The sequence below is a fragment of the Oryctolagus cuniculus genome, chromosome 10, assembly GCF_964237555.1.
Source record: "Oryctolagus cuniculus chromosome 10, mOryCun1.1, whole genome shotgun sequence".
NCBI classification, from domain to species: domain Eukaryota; kingdom Metazoa; phylum Chordata; class Mammalia; order Lagomorpha; family Leporidae; genus Oryctolagus; species Oryctolagus cuniculus.
Window position 1 is genome coordinate 113,732,404 of NC_091441.1, and position 15,938 is coordinate 113,748,341.

Below are 15,938 nucleotides of genomic sequence, written 5' to 3' on the forward strand. Positions count from 1 at the left end.
TTGCTTTCTGTTTCCTTGAAGGCCCAGTGAACTCGGGGAGAACACAGCTCCGGTGGAGAGTAGTCTGAGAGTTAGAACTTGGTCCTGCTGCAGGCTCTACTGGGCTGGCCAGAAAGGACCTGCTCCATACCAGGCAGTGGCCACTTTCACCATAGTGTTCTCGTTGAGTGCCAAGATGAAGCTTCTTGGTCATCCCCACTCTACAGAGAAGAACTTGAAATTATGCCCCCAAATTCCATTCTTTTGGCTTCTATACCGTGTTTTCCAGATGTCCATCCTCATTCCTTATCCATTAAGGTTTCAGATCCTGGGTCTTGGTTTGGGCTTGGGAAGACATGAGTGCTGGGTGTTGGGCAACTATGAGTCTCCAGCAAAGAAACAGGTGTGAAGGAGCCTGGACATGTAAGGCACTATAAAGTGGGGGCCTCTCTATAGGTCCTAAGCCACCCTCAGCACCAGCCAGGGCTGCTGGTAGAATGGGCTTGTCTGCATTTTTATTAAAGATTTATTTATTTATTTATTTATTCTAATTATTTATTTGAAAGGCAGAATTACTGAGAGACAGAGGCATAGGCAAAGGTCTTCCATCCACTGGTTCAGTCCCCAAATGGCTGTAATGGCCAGAGCTGGGCCAACCAAAGCCAGGATCCAGTAGCTTCTTCGGGATCTCCCACATGGGTGCAGGGGCCCAAGCACTTGGGCCATCCTTTGCTTTCCCAGGCCCCTAGCAGAGAGCTGGATTGGAAGTGGAGCAGCTGGGACTCTAACCAGCGCCCATATGAGGGTGCCAGCACCGCAGGTGGTGGCTTTACCCGCCATGCCACAGTGGCAGCCCTGGAGCCTACCTTCTTAATGAATGCTCTGAACTGTTGACCTTTTTTGAAGCCACAGGTGCTTTAGTCATCTTTGACTCCTCCATGTGTTAGTTCCATGAAGTAGGTGCTAATCCCTGTTGGATGAATTCGTGAGTAAGGCAGTGCTTGGATAGAATGATAGAGAGGCAGGTAGGTGGATGGATGGATAGCTGACAGATGGAAGGATGCTCAGATGGGTGAGTAGATGAATGACTACATGGATGGATGACTGGGTAGATGGGATAGGTGAATGTGTGACTGGATGAGTGAGTGACTAGGTAGAAGGATGGTCTCATGGGTGCATGGATGAGCAGACATGTGAATGGACAACAGATGTGTGAATGAACACGTGAGTGGATGGGTAATTGTGTGGATGAATGAATAGACGGGTGGGTGGGTGGGTGAGTGGGTGGGTGAATAGATTCAGGAATGGACATCTGAGTGGATGGGTAATTGGGTGGGCAGGTAGATTGGTGGGTGAGTGGATGGATGAGTGTGTAAATGGCTAAATGAGTGGGTGGATAGGTGGTAGGGTTAGGGGGCTTTCTCAAATGTAATATATTGGTATGCTCAAAAAATCATCTGGAGACAATACCTCACTTAGTTATCGTTGTTTTAAGCATTTTTACTGTTGAGGCCTTAGAACAAAGTGTCAGTTCACTCATGCTGTCCCCAGTGCAGCCTGAAACACAAAGGCTCTAATGAATTTTTTGCAATGAATGAAAAAACAGACAGGCACCAGATAGCTAAATACTCTGCTCCGTGTGGCCTTCCTTAGACCATACCAAGCAAAGGACCCAGCTCCGAGGTTCATGTCGGCAAACTGGGGAGCTGGGTGTGACGTTTAAGTATTCCTGGTGTGTTTCCCCAAGGAAGGGGTGATTACCACCAGGAGAGAGGTTCTGTCAGAGCATTTGGGAAGAAGTCGTTAAAGAAACATTTCTCAGAGGTGTTTCTTTACCCTGAATTTGAAGGTCAACCTGGTAGCTACTACCAAGGACCTGTGGGTACAGCCAGTGGAGTCTCAACTATCAACATTCTGGTTTATTTAACCCCGCCTTCTTCTTGCAAGACAGGGTTTGTTGCTACAACTTTGTCATTGGATATGCAGAGACATTGAATTTGCTCTTTTATGCAATCAAAATATTTTATTTGTTCATTTTTGAGAGGCAGAGAGCGTGAGAGGGCAAAAAAGAATGCACCCATCTACTGGTTCACTACTCAGATGTCCAAAACAGTCAGTGGGTGAAGCTGAGAGCTGGGGCCCAATCCTGGGTTCCCACGTGGGTAGCAGAAAGCCAGGTACCTGAGCCATCACTGCTGTGTGCCATATTGCTGCGCATTAGCTGAGAGCTGGCCTCAGGACCCGACGCTCAGTGGCGGGACACGGGCACCTACCCGGTAGGCATGCACCTGCCCCTGAAAGCATGTTTTCCCTGGTGATTTCTCCACATTTGTCAGGCTCACAGACCCTCAACAGTACAGTGCAATAAATTATCATCTGAAACCTTGCCTCCTAAATTCCATTTCAGTGATCTTTCTAGAAAATAGAAGCCAGAAACTAATATAATGAGAGGAGAGCCATCCTCATGGGGCACGCTTCTGACCATAGTTGAGGTTGGGTTGAGTCAGGTAGGTGACAGGGGGGTCAGAGTTAAGCGGGTTTACCTCCGGGAGGGCTGTTTATCTTCGGTTGTGAGCAAGATAACTTAGTCCACCGTGTTGTTAGAGTTTACTAATTTTAAAGTGATAGAAGAACACAGAGCTATGGCTTCACAGGTCTTTTTACTCAGGACACATCAGAGTAGGTAGCAAATGTTAAAAATGAGTTGCCGGCGCCACGGCTCAATAGGCTAATCCTCCACCTAGCAGCGCCGGCACGCCGGATTCTAGTCCTGGTCAGGGCGCCGGATTCTGTCCCGGTTGCCCCTCTTCCAGGCCAGCTCTCTGCTGTGGCCCGGGAAGGCAGTGGAGGATGGCCCAAGTGCTTGGGCCCTGCACCCCATGGGAGACCAGAAGAACCTGGCTCCTGCTCCTGCCTTCGGATCAGCGCGGTGCGCCAGCCACAGCGCGCCAGCCGTGGCAGCCATTGGAGGGTGAACCAACGGCAAAAAGGAAGACCTTTCTCTCTCTCTCTCTCTCACTATCCACTCTGCCTGTCAAAAAAAAAAAAAAAATTGAGGGGCCAGTGCTGTGGTCCAGCGGATTAAGCTACTGCTTGTGGCTCCAGCATTGGAGCCCCAATACCAGCTGCTCCGCTTCCCATCCAGCTCCCTGCTAGTGCATCTGGGAAAGCATAGGAGGGTGGCCCAAGTGCTTGGGCCCCTGCCATGCACGTGGGAGACCCGGATGGAGCTCTGGACTTCTGGCTTCATCCTGGCCCAGCCTCAGCATCGCAGCCATCTGAGGGGTGACCCAGTGGATGGAAGACCTCTCTCTCCCTCCCTTTCTTCTCTGCTTGCCAAATAAATAAGTAAACATTTTAGAAATAAAAGTTGATATAGAGAAAACAGTAGGAAAATATAGTGCAACTGTAGGCAGCCAGGACTGAGCTGGTGCTGACAGGAGTGGCCCCGGCCAGAAAGTACCCAGACTGCAAGGACAGAGGAAGAAAGGAGGCTAATAGTGAAAACAGCCAGCGCTGACTGAGTCGGGAAGTGTTGGGCCCTGCTCTGTCTTTTTTTTTTTTTTCAAAGATTTACTTATTTATTTTAGAGGTAGATTTACAGAGAGAGAGGGAGAGACAGAGAGAAAGGTATTCCATCCTCTGGTTCACTCCCCAAATGGCACCAAAGGCAGGAGCTGGGCCATTCCAAAGCCAGGATCTTCTTCTGGGTCTCCTGCACTGGTGCAGGGGCCCAAGTTCCTGGGCCATCTTCCACTTGTTTCCCCGGTCATAGCAGAGAGCTGGATCAGAAGAAGAGCAGCCAGGACACAAATTGGCACCCATAAGGGATACCAGCGTCACAGACAGAGACTTAACCCGCTGTGCCAAAGCACCAGCCCCAGCTCTGAGTGTCTTATATATTAACTCACTTTTCCAGCTGCCCCGGGCATTAGTTCCTGCTGTTCCTCCTGTTGGGAGGTTCAACAGGGACCAACCAGAAGATGAGCCCTGGCAGCTCAGCTCACGAGCAGGAGCACCGTTCTGAAAATCAGATAACAACACACAGGAATCCAATGTTCCCGTTTGCCTTTACAACCCAAGCCCCAGTTCCATGCATCCGTGTACTAACAGAACCTGCGGTGCCTCAGTTTCCAAGTATTTAAAATGGAACCAAGCATGAAGAGAGGCTTCTTCATAGGCAGCGTGCATTGGCCCAGATTTGGCATGTGGCCTTAAGCCAGCCCTTCCACCTTCAGGAAATTGGCTTCCATGAGCTCTGTCCTCAGTGCCACCCACAGCTCTGCTCAGCGGCAACCACCCCCTGCTTGACTTGGGGCAGAACCGCAGTCTGGTGCCGTGACACCCAGTAGCACCTGGTGCCGGAGAAAGTCACAGCAGGAGCCGAGGATGCCCACCTCCCCCTCCCTGGGTCGCACCGAGCCTTGCCCAGGGCTGAGCTGTTGAGGCTCAGCAAGGGGGCCACAGGGTCATAGTGGACTTGGGTAAGGTCATCCTGGCCTTGTCTGGAGAACAGGTGGGAGGCCAGCCAGGATGGGAGGGGAGAAAGAGGAAGAAGCAGTCACAGCCCTCCGGGCACAGGGAGGCCTGGACCAGAGGCCATGATGGAGATGTGAGTGGAGCTGGAATTACCAAAAAGTAAATTTGGGAGGAGCTTCACGCCCAAGCTGCGACTGTGCGAGGAGACACGCAGGTTTCTGGCTTGCTGCCTGGGGTGCCTGGCTGGACATCCTTCCTCCCCCACAGCTCATCCTAGGAGAGGCCTGACACACACCTTTTCCTGAATGAGAAGGAGGGGCCAGGGCACGGTTTGCGGCCCCGTCACTTATGGTTGCCCGCTGTCCGAGACAGTGCAGCTGGCCGCTCCAGGGCCTATGGTGTCCACTGCCCTCTGAGGGAGCACCGGGCTCTGCTCCTTCCCTCCCTGCTGGACGGGATTGCGCTGGTGCCGTGATTCAGAGGGAGGGACACTGGGGCTCTGTGAGGCTGATCTGTGCAGTCAGTTTGCTGAGCAGCCCTGAGCTCTGCAGAGCAAGTGAGGAGTCACTCAGGCTTCAGGTGTTCTGGAAATGGGATGCATGGCGCTGGCTCCTGCGGGGTTTGAGAAGGAGTCCAGGGTGGGCCCCTGGCTTAGCTGTCATCTAAGGCTCCACTTCTCTTCCCCTGTCATCCCCCTACCTGGGCCAAGGCCCAAGCAAGGGCAGTAGCCCAGCCAGTCCAGGAAGTGGGTGTTCCTTCTCTTTTCCCATCTCTCCATCCTTCCAGAGTTACCTGGCATTCCCAGAGAGCAGGATAAGCAGGATAAGAATTTTGTAAAATCAGGTGCCTGGATTTTTTTTTATTTAAATTTATCTGAAAAGCAGAGAGAACTCTTCCATCTGCTAGTTCACTCCCCAAATGTCCATATAAACCACGGGGTTGGACCAGCCAAAGCCAGGAGCCTGGAACTCAGTCATGATCTCCCACATGGGCTGGTGCTATGGCATAGTGGGTAGAGCCACCGTCTGTAGTGCCGGCATCCCGTATGGACACTGGTTTGAGTCTCCTATCCAGCTCTCTGCTGTGGCCTGGGAAAGCAGTAGAAGATGGCCCAAGTCCTTGGGCCCCTGCACCCGCATGAGAGACTTGGAGGAAGCTCCAGGCTCCTGGATTCAGATCAGCACAGCTTTGGCCTTTGCAGCCATTTGGTGAGTGAACCAGCAGAAGGAAGATCTCTCATTTTCTCACTCTCTGCCTCTTTGTAACTCTGCCTTTCAAATAAAAATGGGTAAATCTTTAAAAAAAAATAAAATAAAAGATCTTCCACATGGGTAGGAAGGACCCAAGTGCTGGAGCCATCATCACCTCCTGCTTCCCAGGTGTGCTGCTTTCCTCCCAGGAAGCCAGAGTCAGAAGTGGAGCTGACTCAACACTCAGGCGCTGCCGTACGGGGTGTGAGCATTCCAAGTGGCCGTTTAACCACTGTGCCAAGTGCCTGCCGCGGGTTCCTGGATTTTGAGAATGAAGAAGCATTTTGTGAAAAGTGGTCTGGGGCCATGTTGCTAATGCTAGGAGGGATCTGTTGAAGGTCATCAAACAGGAGAGGGCCAGATCCCACTGCAGACAGAAATCGCTGCACTGTGTGCCTGAGGTGTGGTGATAGGGCCAGGGCCTCCGCCGTGGGGCTCACAGTTTGTGCTTGTGCCTGAATTGTTCATGGGGAGGACAAGGGTGACAGCTGCTCTCTTCTCCTGTGCTCTACCCGCTGGCCAGCCCCACATCCTCATAAAGCAGTTAGTATGTATGCACTGAATGCCCGTGTTAACTACCAGCAGTGCCTTCGGAATAGTCCCAGTTCCTGGGAGATGAGCTTATCACAGCTGCATAAGCTGTGACTCTTGCAGCAGCTGCCAGGACGGCGAGACAGGGGCCTCATTCCCTCGTACCGCCCGCTTGGTGGAGGTAGGGACCGATACTGGCTCTTGTCTTGTCCTTGCTGATGACGAGACTAGTATTACAGGCTAGAACTTACAGCTTGGTGCTCAGCCAGCCACATGTCGCATCCCCTATTCAGGTCTCGAGAACGCAGCTACTTGAGAGCTGATGCTGCCCTCGGTCCAGACCCCAGACCTCCAGTGAGATTGCACGTCTGTCACCCTCATTATTTGGACCTCCCCTCACCACTATAGCCTGTCTTGAATCTGATAGAGAGGTGTGTCTGTTTTAGCATGTGTAAAGGCACTGGGGCAGCAAGAGGCTGGTGCATTGAAGGGTAGCAGGCAGGGTGGGGTGGGGTTGCTGGGGGAGAGCGAGGTCTGTGCCTGGGTCCTGCTCATTTTTGGTCCCGTGGAGATCACGGAGCTTTGCCTGCACAGTACTCACTAAGGCCCCTGGGCTTGCCTCTGCTGGACAAGAACCACTAACCCTTCTGCTCTGATCCAGTGCCTACACGGAGCCCTACAAGGTCTGTCCCATCTCGGCGATGGCCCCCAGAGAGGACCTCACATCGGAGGAAGAGCAGAGAAGCTCAGAGGATGAGGAGAGTGCTCCAAGCCTCACCCACAAGGTAGGGGCCCTGCGGGGTGTGGGCGTCGGAGAGGTGGAGGTGGGGAGAGGACAGCAGAGGCCTGCCCCAGCTGTTGGTGTGGAGGGAGCTGCTTGCTCCCAGCTGGACCAAGGGCTGCAGGCTTCAGGAGCGTGGCTGGTGACACCTGCCTCTGTGACCCCAGGGCCGCTGCTCCTCCTTGGTGCATTCTTAGGTCCTGGAAGTCTGGGGCTTCTCAGAGGCTTTGTGGGTGAAGCAGAGTCGAGCTGCCTGATTTGCATCAAGACAGACATCGTTCTAATGACCTTGGGTCCCTGGGCCTCCATTTGCTCATCTTTGGAATGGGGAGGAGGAGAGTGGGATGTTTTAAAGGCTAGAAACGAGTATTGTTAACTGAAGATAGAGTCTGATTCCCCCTGGGCCTGTGGGAGTGCCCAGAGGGGAGGGCTGTGCTCATCAGGTGCAGGTGGCCAGCCAGGTCCCAGGGACGGTGAAGACCCCAAGCATGGGCACATAAGTGCTGGTGCTGGGAAGATGTGTGTTCCACTGGGCACTGACCCACCCCAGCCCCTCTCCCTCCCCTTCTAGGAGCCAGGAACTGCTTCCCAAGTGACGAATTGCCTAGGGGCTTGTGGCTGACAGGTGATGTCCCAGAAAACATCACAGGGCACCACTGCTACCAGGGGCAGGTCAGGAAGGCTGAGACTGGCTTGTAATCTCCCCTCCACACCCCACCCCATCTTATGGGCCTGCTCCCCCACACCAAGGGGTAGCTGGGGAGGCAGGGGGCACAGCCCTTCCCCCGACAGCCTCCCTCAGGCCCCTGTCTCTGCATCTCTCTCTCTCTTCTTCCTGTTCTCCTGAGCCTGGGTCAGGTTTGTCACGCTGTGCGGAAGCACATCTTTGAGAAATGGAGGCGTCCCTCGCTTTGCTTCCATACACTTGATTTCTCTTTCTAGGGTACAGTCAGCTACCAAGCGCTGTGGGAGCCCTGACATGGGGGCTGTGCATGTCAGCTCCTCCCCTGCCCCAGCCCCTTCCTCCCCCGTTCCTTCCCCCTTCCTGGTCGACGTGTGTGCAGCACACGCCCACCATCCCGTTCCTGCCTGCTGCTGGCCCTGTCCTTCCCCTCTGGGCACTGAGCTGTGTGCTGACTGCTGCCCTCTGCTCTTCCGATTTGATACCTCTGACCCCTACAGCACCTTCGGCCTCAGTCCCAGGATCGCTGTTCCACAGCTGAGGGCACCAAGGCTCAGAGAGGTTGAGTGACTTGCCAGGGTCGCACCGCTGGCGATGGGAAGGCTTGAGGCAAATGCAGGTCTTCTGGTTCTGTGCCGAGGGTGGTTTGTCTTCCCCTCACTCCTCTTCCCACCTCTCTGCTGCCCACTGCATTGTTGGGGTTATGGAACCAAGAGCAGAGAGACAGAGGTGCTGTCTGATCCAACAGCTGGAGTGGAGGCTGGGAGCAGGCCCCGGGATAGGTAAAAGCCTGGTGGAGCAGCAGAGTCTCCCATGTGCCATAAAACCCCACCTCTGAGGGGGTCCCACTGTGGTCCCCCAGTTCTCTGTGAAGCCTTACTCCAGGGCCGTGTCCGGCCAGCCCTCCCTGCCTGTCAGAGCCTGGGCTTTGCTGGGTCTGACGTGGAGCGTTGGTGGTGACTGCTGGGCCATGGCAGGGTTGAGTGAGAACACAGATGTGCAAGTGTTGGCTACACAGAAGGGTAGGGGCCCGATGGAAAGAGGAGGCGCAGGAGAAGGGAGGGTCTGGCCTGCTTAGGACCACAATGTAGACGTGGAGCCTTGGACTGTGACATTAGTGGTCATCTGGCCTCCAGCCTGCTGCTGTGACGTCCCCAGTAATGAGGGCAAGAGGCAGGCAGCACAGGGGCCACTTGCTGGCTGAGTGCCTTCTTAACACTGCTTCTGGGTTTCCCCAGCTGTGCAGTCAAGATAACAGTGACCCTACCTGCCTCCTAGTCTTGATGAGAGTAAATGAGCCTGAGGAGGCTTCAACAGTGCCTGCCACCAGGGAGGGAGTACGCAGAGGTCAGAGGTGCGGGCGAGACCGTTGGCCAGGAGAGGCGGGTGGCCATCCCAGGGTCAGGTGGGGCCCGGCAGTGATGATGCTGAGCCAGCCAGGAGCATCCTGCTGTTCCGAGAGCTTCGGGTCAGGGCTCTTGGCGGTCAGGTCACTGCCTCCTGGCCACCACCGGACTTCACATCTGCCAGGGGCACAGGACTCCCTCCTCTCGCCACTTTTCTACAGCTCACACGGTCTGCCACCGTTGGAATCCCCTTGATGCCAGGCATGTCCCAGTGGATTGTCCTGGTGACCCGTCAGGGCACATGTTCCCAACACCGTGCACTCCTAGCTCACCGTGCTGTGCAGCTTGGCACCGATGCTCCCAGAGCTTTCTCTCTGTTTGCCTTCATCTGCCCTTAGAAGTAGAAGATAGAGTATGTTATTTTGTGGAGTGGTTACTTTGGCGGGAGTCATAACAGACTGTAAGGAAAACCCGAGTAACTTGGTTGGCTTTGTTCCATAGAATCTTAGAGATGTTCCCACACTGGGACGCAGAGCTCAGAAATGAAAATCTCACTGCTGCCTCGCCCTCCACTGTACGGACAGGTGGGCATTTACTCAGCACCCCCCGCTGGGGACTTTGGCAGTGTTTCTGCTTCAGTTGGCCTCCCGTCAGCGTTGCCATGAACTTGTCTGCACACTCCCTTGTTCACACGCCTCCTTGTGCCCCTACCTCCTGTACACATGCGTCCTCTTATACACACCTCCTCTTGCACACATCACCTCGTGCACACGCCTCCTTGCACACACTTCCTTGTTCACACGCCTCCTTGTGCCCATACCTCCTGTACACACGCGTCCTCTTATACACACCTCCTCTTGCACACATCACCTCGTGCACACGCCTCCTTGCACACACTTCCTTGTTCACACGCCTCCTTGTGCCCATACCTCCTGTACACATGCGTCCTCTTATACACACCTCCTCTTGCACACATCACCTCATGCACACGCCTCCTTGCACACACTTCCTTGTTCACACGCCTCCTTGTGCCCATACCTCCTGTACACATGCGTCCTCTTATACACACCTCCTCTTGCACACATCACCTCATGCACATGCCTCCTTGCACACACTTCCTTGTTCACACGCCTCCTTGTGCCCATACCTCCTGTACACATGCGTCCTCTTATACACACCTCCTCTTGCACACATCACCTCGTGCACACGCCTCCTTGCACACACTTCCTTGTTCACATGCCTCCTTGTTCATACGCCTCCTCATGTGCATATCTGCTTGTGCACACACCTCCCCATTCACACACTCCCTCATGCACACGCACAGGCTTTTCTCTGGGGTCCCAGGAACAGAGCCCCAGCTGTTTCACAGTAGAATTTTGGGTGATGCGAGAGTGGGGAGGAAGATCGTTTTCTGCTTATTGTTTTGTTCTCCAGTCTTCTGGAGAATTTCATCTCTCAAAGGCAAAGACCTGGCCATGCCTCAGTCACATTCTGGAGGAGCCATGAGCGAGGCTGCCATCCGCAGCCACCCTGAGGGCACAGACCTAGAGAAGATGCTGGAGTCGAGTTGCCCCCGTCGGGCCTCGCAGGCCTGTTTAGGGGTGCGGTGGTGAGCCCTGCCCTGCCCTGCCGGCGTGTTGGGGAGCAGCCAAGATAGGAGGGGAGAGGTTCTTGGAGTGCAACAAGAGGCCAAGCCCAGCTGGTCCACCCACACATCTGACCGCTCCCTCCTTCCCACTCCCAGACACACAAAGGGTGTAGGTTGAAGGAAAGAGGGAGGGAAAAAGGAAAAGCAAGAAGGACTTAAAAATAGCTCAGGCCGTGAAAGGAGACATTCAAAGGCCGCCCGGCCCGGCGGTGCTCCTTGACAATAAGCCTGCTTTTCAGACTAACGGGGACTTCGCAAGCTAAATACCAGCTCCCCGGAGACCAGCCTGGGAGCTGGCAGCCCCTCCCAGGTGCTTGCCTCCCTCGCCAGAGCCTTGTGGCCATATTTCCCTGACCAGTTCACCCCAGGCTGAAGCAGAAGTCTGGCCTGGCTTCAGGAAGAGATCTCGCCCACCCTCAGGCACACCCCCTCCACGAGTTGTCCCTGGCAGAACGGAGCCCACAAGCCTCACTTGTTTTTTATTTTATTTATTTATTTATTTGACAGGCAGAGTGGACAGTGAGAGAGAGAGACGGAGAGAAAGGTCTTCCTTTGCCATTGGTTCAACCTCCAATGGCCGCTGCAGCCGGCACACCACGCTGATCCGAAGCCAGGGGCCAGGTGCCTCTCCTGGTCTCCCATGCGGGTGCAGGGCCCAAGCACTTGGGCCATCCTCCACTGCACTCCCGGGCCACAGCAGAGAGCCGGCCTGGAAGAGGGGCAACCAGGACAGAATCCGGTGCCCTGACCGGGACTAGAACCCGGGGTGCAGGCGCCGCAGGCGGAGGATTAGCCTAGTGAGCCGTGGTGCCGGCCAACATGAGCCTCACTTGTAACCAAATCGCTGCCCCTGCCAGGAGGGCTGGCACGTGCCCCAGTCCTTGTACATGTAGCCTCTCCTTGACCACCTGCCCTAGGCCCAAGGGTCCACCAGAACCCTGGTTGTTACTGTCCAGCCAACCCCCAGCCCGAGTTAAATGTTACCATGCACAGACACCTGAACTCAGGTGTGTACACCTGCTCCCTGGCTCCCCTGCCATGTTCACTTCTCCCACCATGGAAGGCAGCTCTGCACCTCCGACCATCCCTGCGCTGCAGAGCCCTCATCTCCTGTTGCGTGTGAAGTCCCTCCAGGAACAGCGAGCCTGGGATCTCCTGAGGTGTAGTCAAGTGGTGAGAGAGCTGTAAATGCAAACAAAACAAGCCCGGGGCACAGAGAGGATGGAGAAAGGCCATCTTTCCCCCTAATTAAAAAAAAATACGGGGTTGGGAATTTGGTTGTGGCAGTTAAGGTGCTGCTTGGGATGCCCACATCCCGTGTCAGGGTGCCCGGGTTCAAGTCCTGGCACCTGCACCATGCCAGCTCCCTGCTGTTGTGCACAAAACCGGGAGACGGCAGTGATGGCTCTGTACTCGAGTTCCTCCCACCTACATGAGAGCTGTGGGCCCAGTTTCCAGCTCCCAGCTTCAGCCTGGTCCGACAGCTGTTGTGAGCATTTAGTAAATGAACCAGCAGGTGGAAGATCCCTCTCTCTTCTTCCTCTCTCTCTGTCTCTGCCTCTCAGCTAAATAGTAAATGTGTAAGAATTTTTGCATTGTGGTGAAGTACACAGACGACCCACCGTCTTACCCCTTGTGCGGTTCAGTGGCATTGAGTACCTCTAGAATCCCGACTGAGACTCTGCCCCCATTAAGCACTAACTCCATATCCGCCTCTGGCAGAGCCTGGCACCGTCGTCTTGCTCTTTGGCTCTGTGACTCTCCCTATGCTAGGAACCCCATGCAAGTGGAATCGTGCTCTGTGCTTGTCCTTCTGGGCCTGGCTCATGTCACTGAGTACACGGTCCACAAGGTTCATCCATGTCGTAGCATGGATACGAGTTCCATGCCTTTTCAAGGCTGAATAGTATTCCATTGCATGGGTAGATTGCATTTTGTTTACCCATTCACCCGCTGATGCACACGTGGGTGGCTTTTGACTACTGTGTATGGAGCTTCCAAAAACATGGATGTGCACCTCTCTGTTTTGAAGATTTATTTATTTGAAAGGCAGAGTTAGAAAGAGAGAATGTGAGAGAGAAACAGAGACAGAGTGATCTTCTATCCGGTGTTTCAGTCCCAAAATGGCTGCGTCAGCCTGGGCTGGGCCAGGTGGAAGCCAGGATCCAGGAGCTTATTGGTCTCCCATGTGGGTGCAGGGCCTCAAGCAACTGGGCCATCCTCTGCTGCTTTCCCTGGTGCATTAGCAGGGAGCTGGATCAGAAGTGGAGCAGATGGGACTCCAACCAGTGCCATAGGGGTGACAATGGCATTGTGGGTGGTGGCTTAACCCACTGCACCACAGTGCCATCCCCAGCACACACCTCTTTAAGTCCCTGCTTTCAGCTCTTTTGGGTCCATGCCCAGAGCAGCATTGCTGGATTGTGTCGTGATTCACTTGTGAGGTCTGGAGGACCTGCCTTACGCTTTCCCATCAGCATTGCAGAGGAGCTCCAATCCCTGGGGAAGATGAGGAGGAGATGCCGGAGCAGGCTGCTGAATTGTGTGTGTGTGTGTGTGTGTGTGTGTGTGTGTGTGTAAGCGCATGCATGCACAAAGCTCAGGACAGCGTGCGAGGGGCAGGGAGCAGCAGTGGAGAGCAGGGAGCTCTGAGAGCTGGAAGTTGGATCAGACGGCCAGGGCAGCATGAAGTTGGGGAAGGTAGGAGAGGGCCTGGAGGGGTCCCACAGTCGCTGCCCGGCCTGCCGCACTCTTCCACCACTGTGGTTCCTGCTCGCTGACCTCCACGGGCCAGCCGTTGTGCTGTCCACCACAGACACCCAGGCCTCAGCCCTACTGGTCTCTCCCTCCTTGGCAGCTCCCACTTGCCAGGGCTTCTTGTCACCAGCCTCTCCTTGTTTCCCTCCTGTGTATCTCACTGTCCTGCACGTCCCAGTGCCCAGCCTTCCCCAGTGCCCATCTCTGTTCTGTCTTCTGCTGCTGTGGCCCTGTCTCCTGCAGCTGCAAGTCCCACATAGAAGGGCTCTTCCCAGAGCTGACTCCGGCCTGACCCCGTACTCAAGCCCAGCTGTGCTTGTGGGTCCTCCTTGGAAGCCTCGGAAGCACTGCCAGTGCAGCACACCCCAGACTGAGCTTGTCGTCTTCCCGCTCCTCAGCCCGCCCCTCCCCTCAGGTTTGCCCTCCTAGATGTGGGCCCCAGATTGGAAAGAGTAGGATCCCTGGCCTTTGTCTTCTCAATGCCATATCTTAATTACAGACCAAAGGAGCCCTGACACACACCTAGGCCATTACCTAGGCATTGTGAAAAAGACAAGAGTAAGTTCTGTCGGTTCCCTCAGCCCATCCCGGGGCCTTTGCAATGTGGTCCCCTCCTCATGAAGCCCTGTTGCCACCCTTTGCACAGCCAGCTCCAGGTCTCAAGTGTCATCGACTCAGAGAGGCATCACCCGGCATGGCTCCGGCACAGTGTTCCCGTTTCTTTCCTTCTTCTGTAGTCGGGTTCTTCATTGCTCTGCTTGCTTGCATATTGTCTGCATTCCCTGTCAGAGGCACTGCAGGAGGACAGGCCCCCTGTTTGTCCTGTTCAGGGTTGCATCCTTGCTGCTTGACAACATTAAAAAGTATTCAGTGTGTATCCTTAAAAATAAAGCAAATCAATGACTGCATTAGACTCAGTTCTCCCATTCAAGTGGGGAGAACAAAGGCAAGTGCCTGGTGCTGTGCTGGGGAAACACTCGCTGGGGCCCATCTGCTTCCCCGGGCACCGCGCCCCACAGAGCTAGGAGTCAGGCCTGCATCGCTTCGTCTGGGCCCCCGGGAGTCTGGCTTGGGGTGCTGCGGTTCAGTGCAGCACAGCAACACAGAGATGCTCCAGGGTGGGCTGAGCACGGGGCCTTGGGAGTGCAGGGTGGCGTCCTGGGCACCTGTGCATCTGTTACACCTTGTTCCGGCCTTGGAGGGTCTGGAGGCAGTCACAGCCAGCCAGCAGGGCATGAGGACAGAGAGAGTCCCCTGGCTCTGAGAGAGCTTCAGCTGTGGCTGAATGTCCTCCCTGCTGAGTCTCAGGTGTGTCCCGTGCCCCAGCTGTTTGGGGTTTGGACCCCCAGGTAGAACTGACCCTCCCTTTCTCCTTCCTGCCTTCCTAGCAGTCACTCTGTCTCTAAGCCTTGCTGCCTGAGTACCATGCAGGGGGCAGCAGAACCATGATCCCTGGGAGCTTGTGAGAAACAGAGGCCCAGGCCGTGCCCCAGGCCTATCAGTCAGGACCTGTGTGACCCGTGGTTGCCCTTGGCAGTTTGAACTCTGACCTGCATCGATCAGCCATCTACTTGGTATGGAGCGTTCACCATGTCCTCAGCTCAAGGGGATGCCAGGAAAGAAGCTCGTGGGTTCCCCAACTTTAGGGGAGTCAGGGGATGAGAAAGCCATGCCCACGAGAATCTAAAACTTTGTGTTTTCTTACATTCTTTTCTGAATATCTCACAGTTCTAAAAAATAGAGGCTCCCCGTGAGATGGGACAAGCATGAGGTGAGCCAGAGTGCTGTGCTGCGTGAGCTAAAGCAGGAGCAGCACAGGAGGCAGGGACACCAGGAGGTTTCTAGGAGGCCTGAGCGCTGCTGTTGGGCGAGCAGGACACAGTGTAGGGGAAAGGAGGAGGGTTTACGGAAAGCAAGGACTACGGAGGTGAAGCGTGGCAGCTGACCCCCAGCTGGCCTCCCGAGTCCTGGCTGGACCTTTCTCCAACAGGAGTGAGGCGGGGAGTGCACGAGGACTGTGCCCTGTATGCCTGTGCTGGTCTGTCCCTGCCTCCCGACCCAGTGACCACCACAGCTGCTCTCCAGGAGGTGCGGGCGCTGAGAGGGAGACTGAGAGACCCCTCTCTTAGGGGGTTGTTGTAAGAAGATGTGGCATGAGGTCTTCCCTGTTAGTGTCCATCGCAGAAAACCTCTGCCTGCATGTGTGTGCGTGCACAGATGTCCGCCCAGTGGAGTGCTAGCAGCCATGTGAGGGGCAGTGGGGATGAGTGGGAGGGGGAGGGTACGCAGAGCGAGAAGAGCGCCGTGATGCTCCTGATAGGAGGCGTCTGCAGGAGAGGCGGAGGGCGGGGTGGAGGTTGCCAGGGACCAGGGAGGGGAAACAGGAGCTGCCTCTCAGCGTGTCTGAAGCTTCAGCCACGAGATCACCACATTCCACAGGAAGGGAAACCAAAAGCCCACGGCTCCATGCCTCCACGCTTCCACA

At 55.1% G+C, this 15,938-nt stretch overlaps 1 protein-coding gene across 2 annotated transcripts in view; it reads left to right on the forward strand.

Moving 5' to 3' along the window:
* Positions 1-15,938, forward strand: part of FGD5 (FYVE, RhoGEF and PH domain containing 5) — a 113,066-nt gene that overhangs the window by 45,603 nt on the left and 51,525 nt on the right. For both annotated transcript variants that reach the window (XM_051852551.2, XM_051852550.2), the window contains exon 3: positions 6,901-7,024. In XM_051852551.2, coding sequence (XP_051708511.1) covers positions 6,901-7,024 — 124 coding nt within the window. The remainder of the gene's footprint in view (positions 1-6,900; positions 7,025-15,938) is intronic.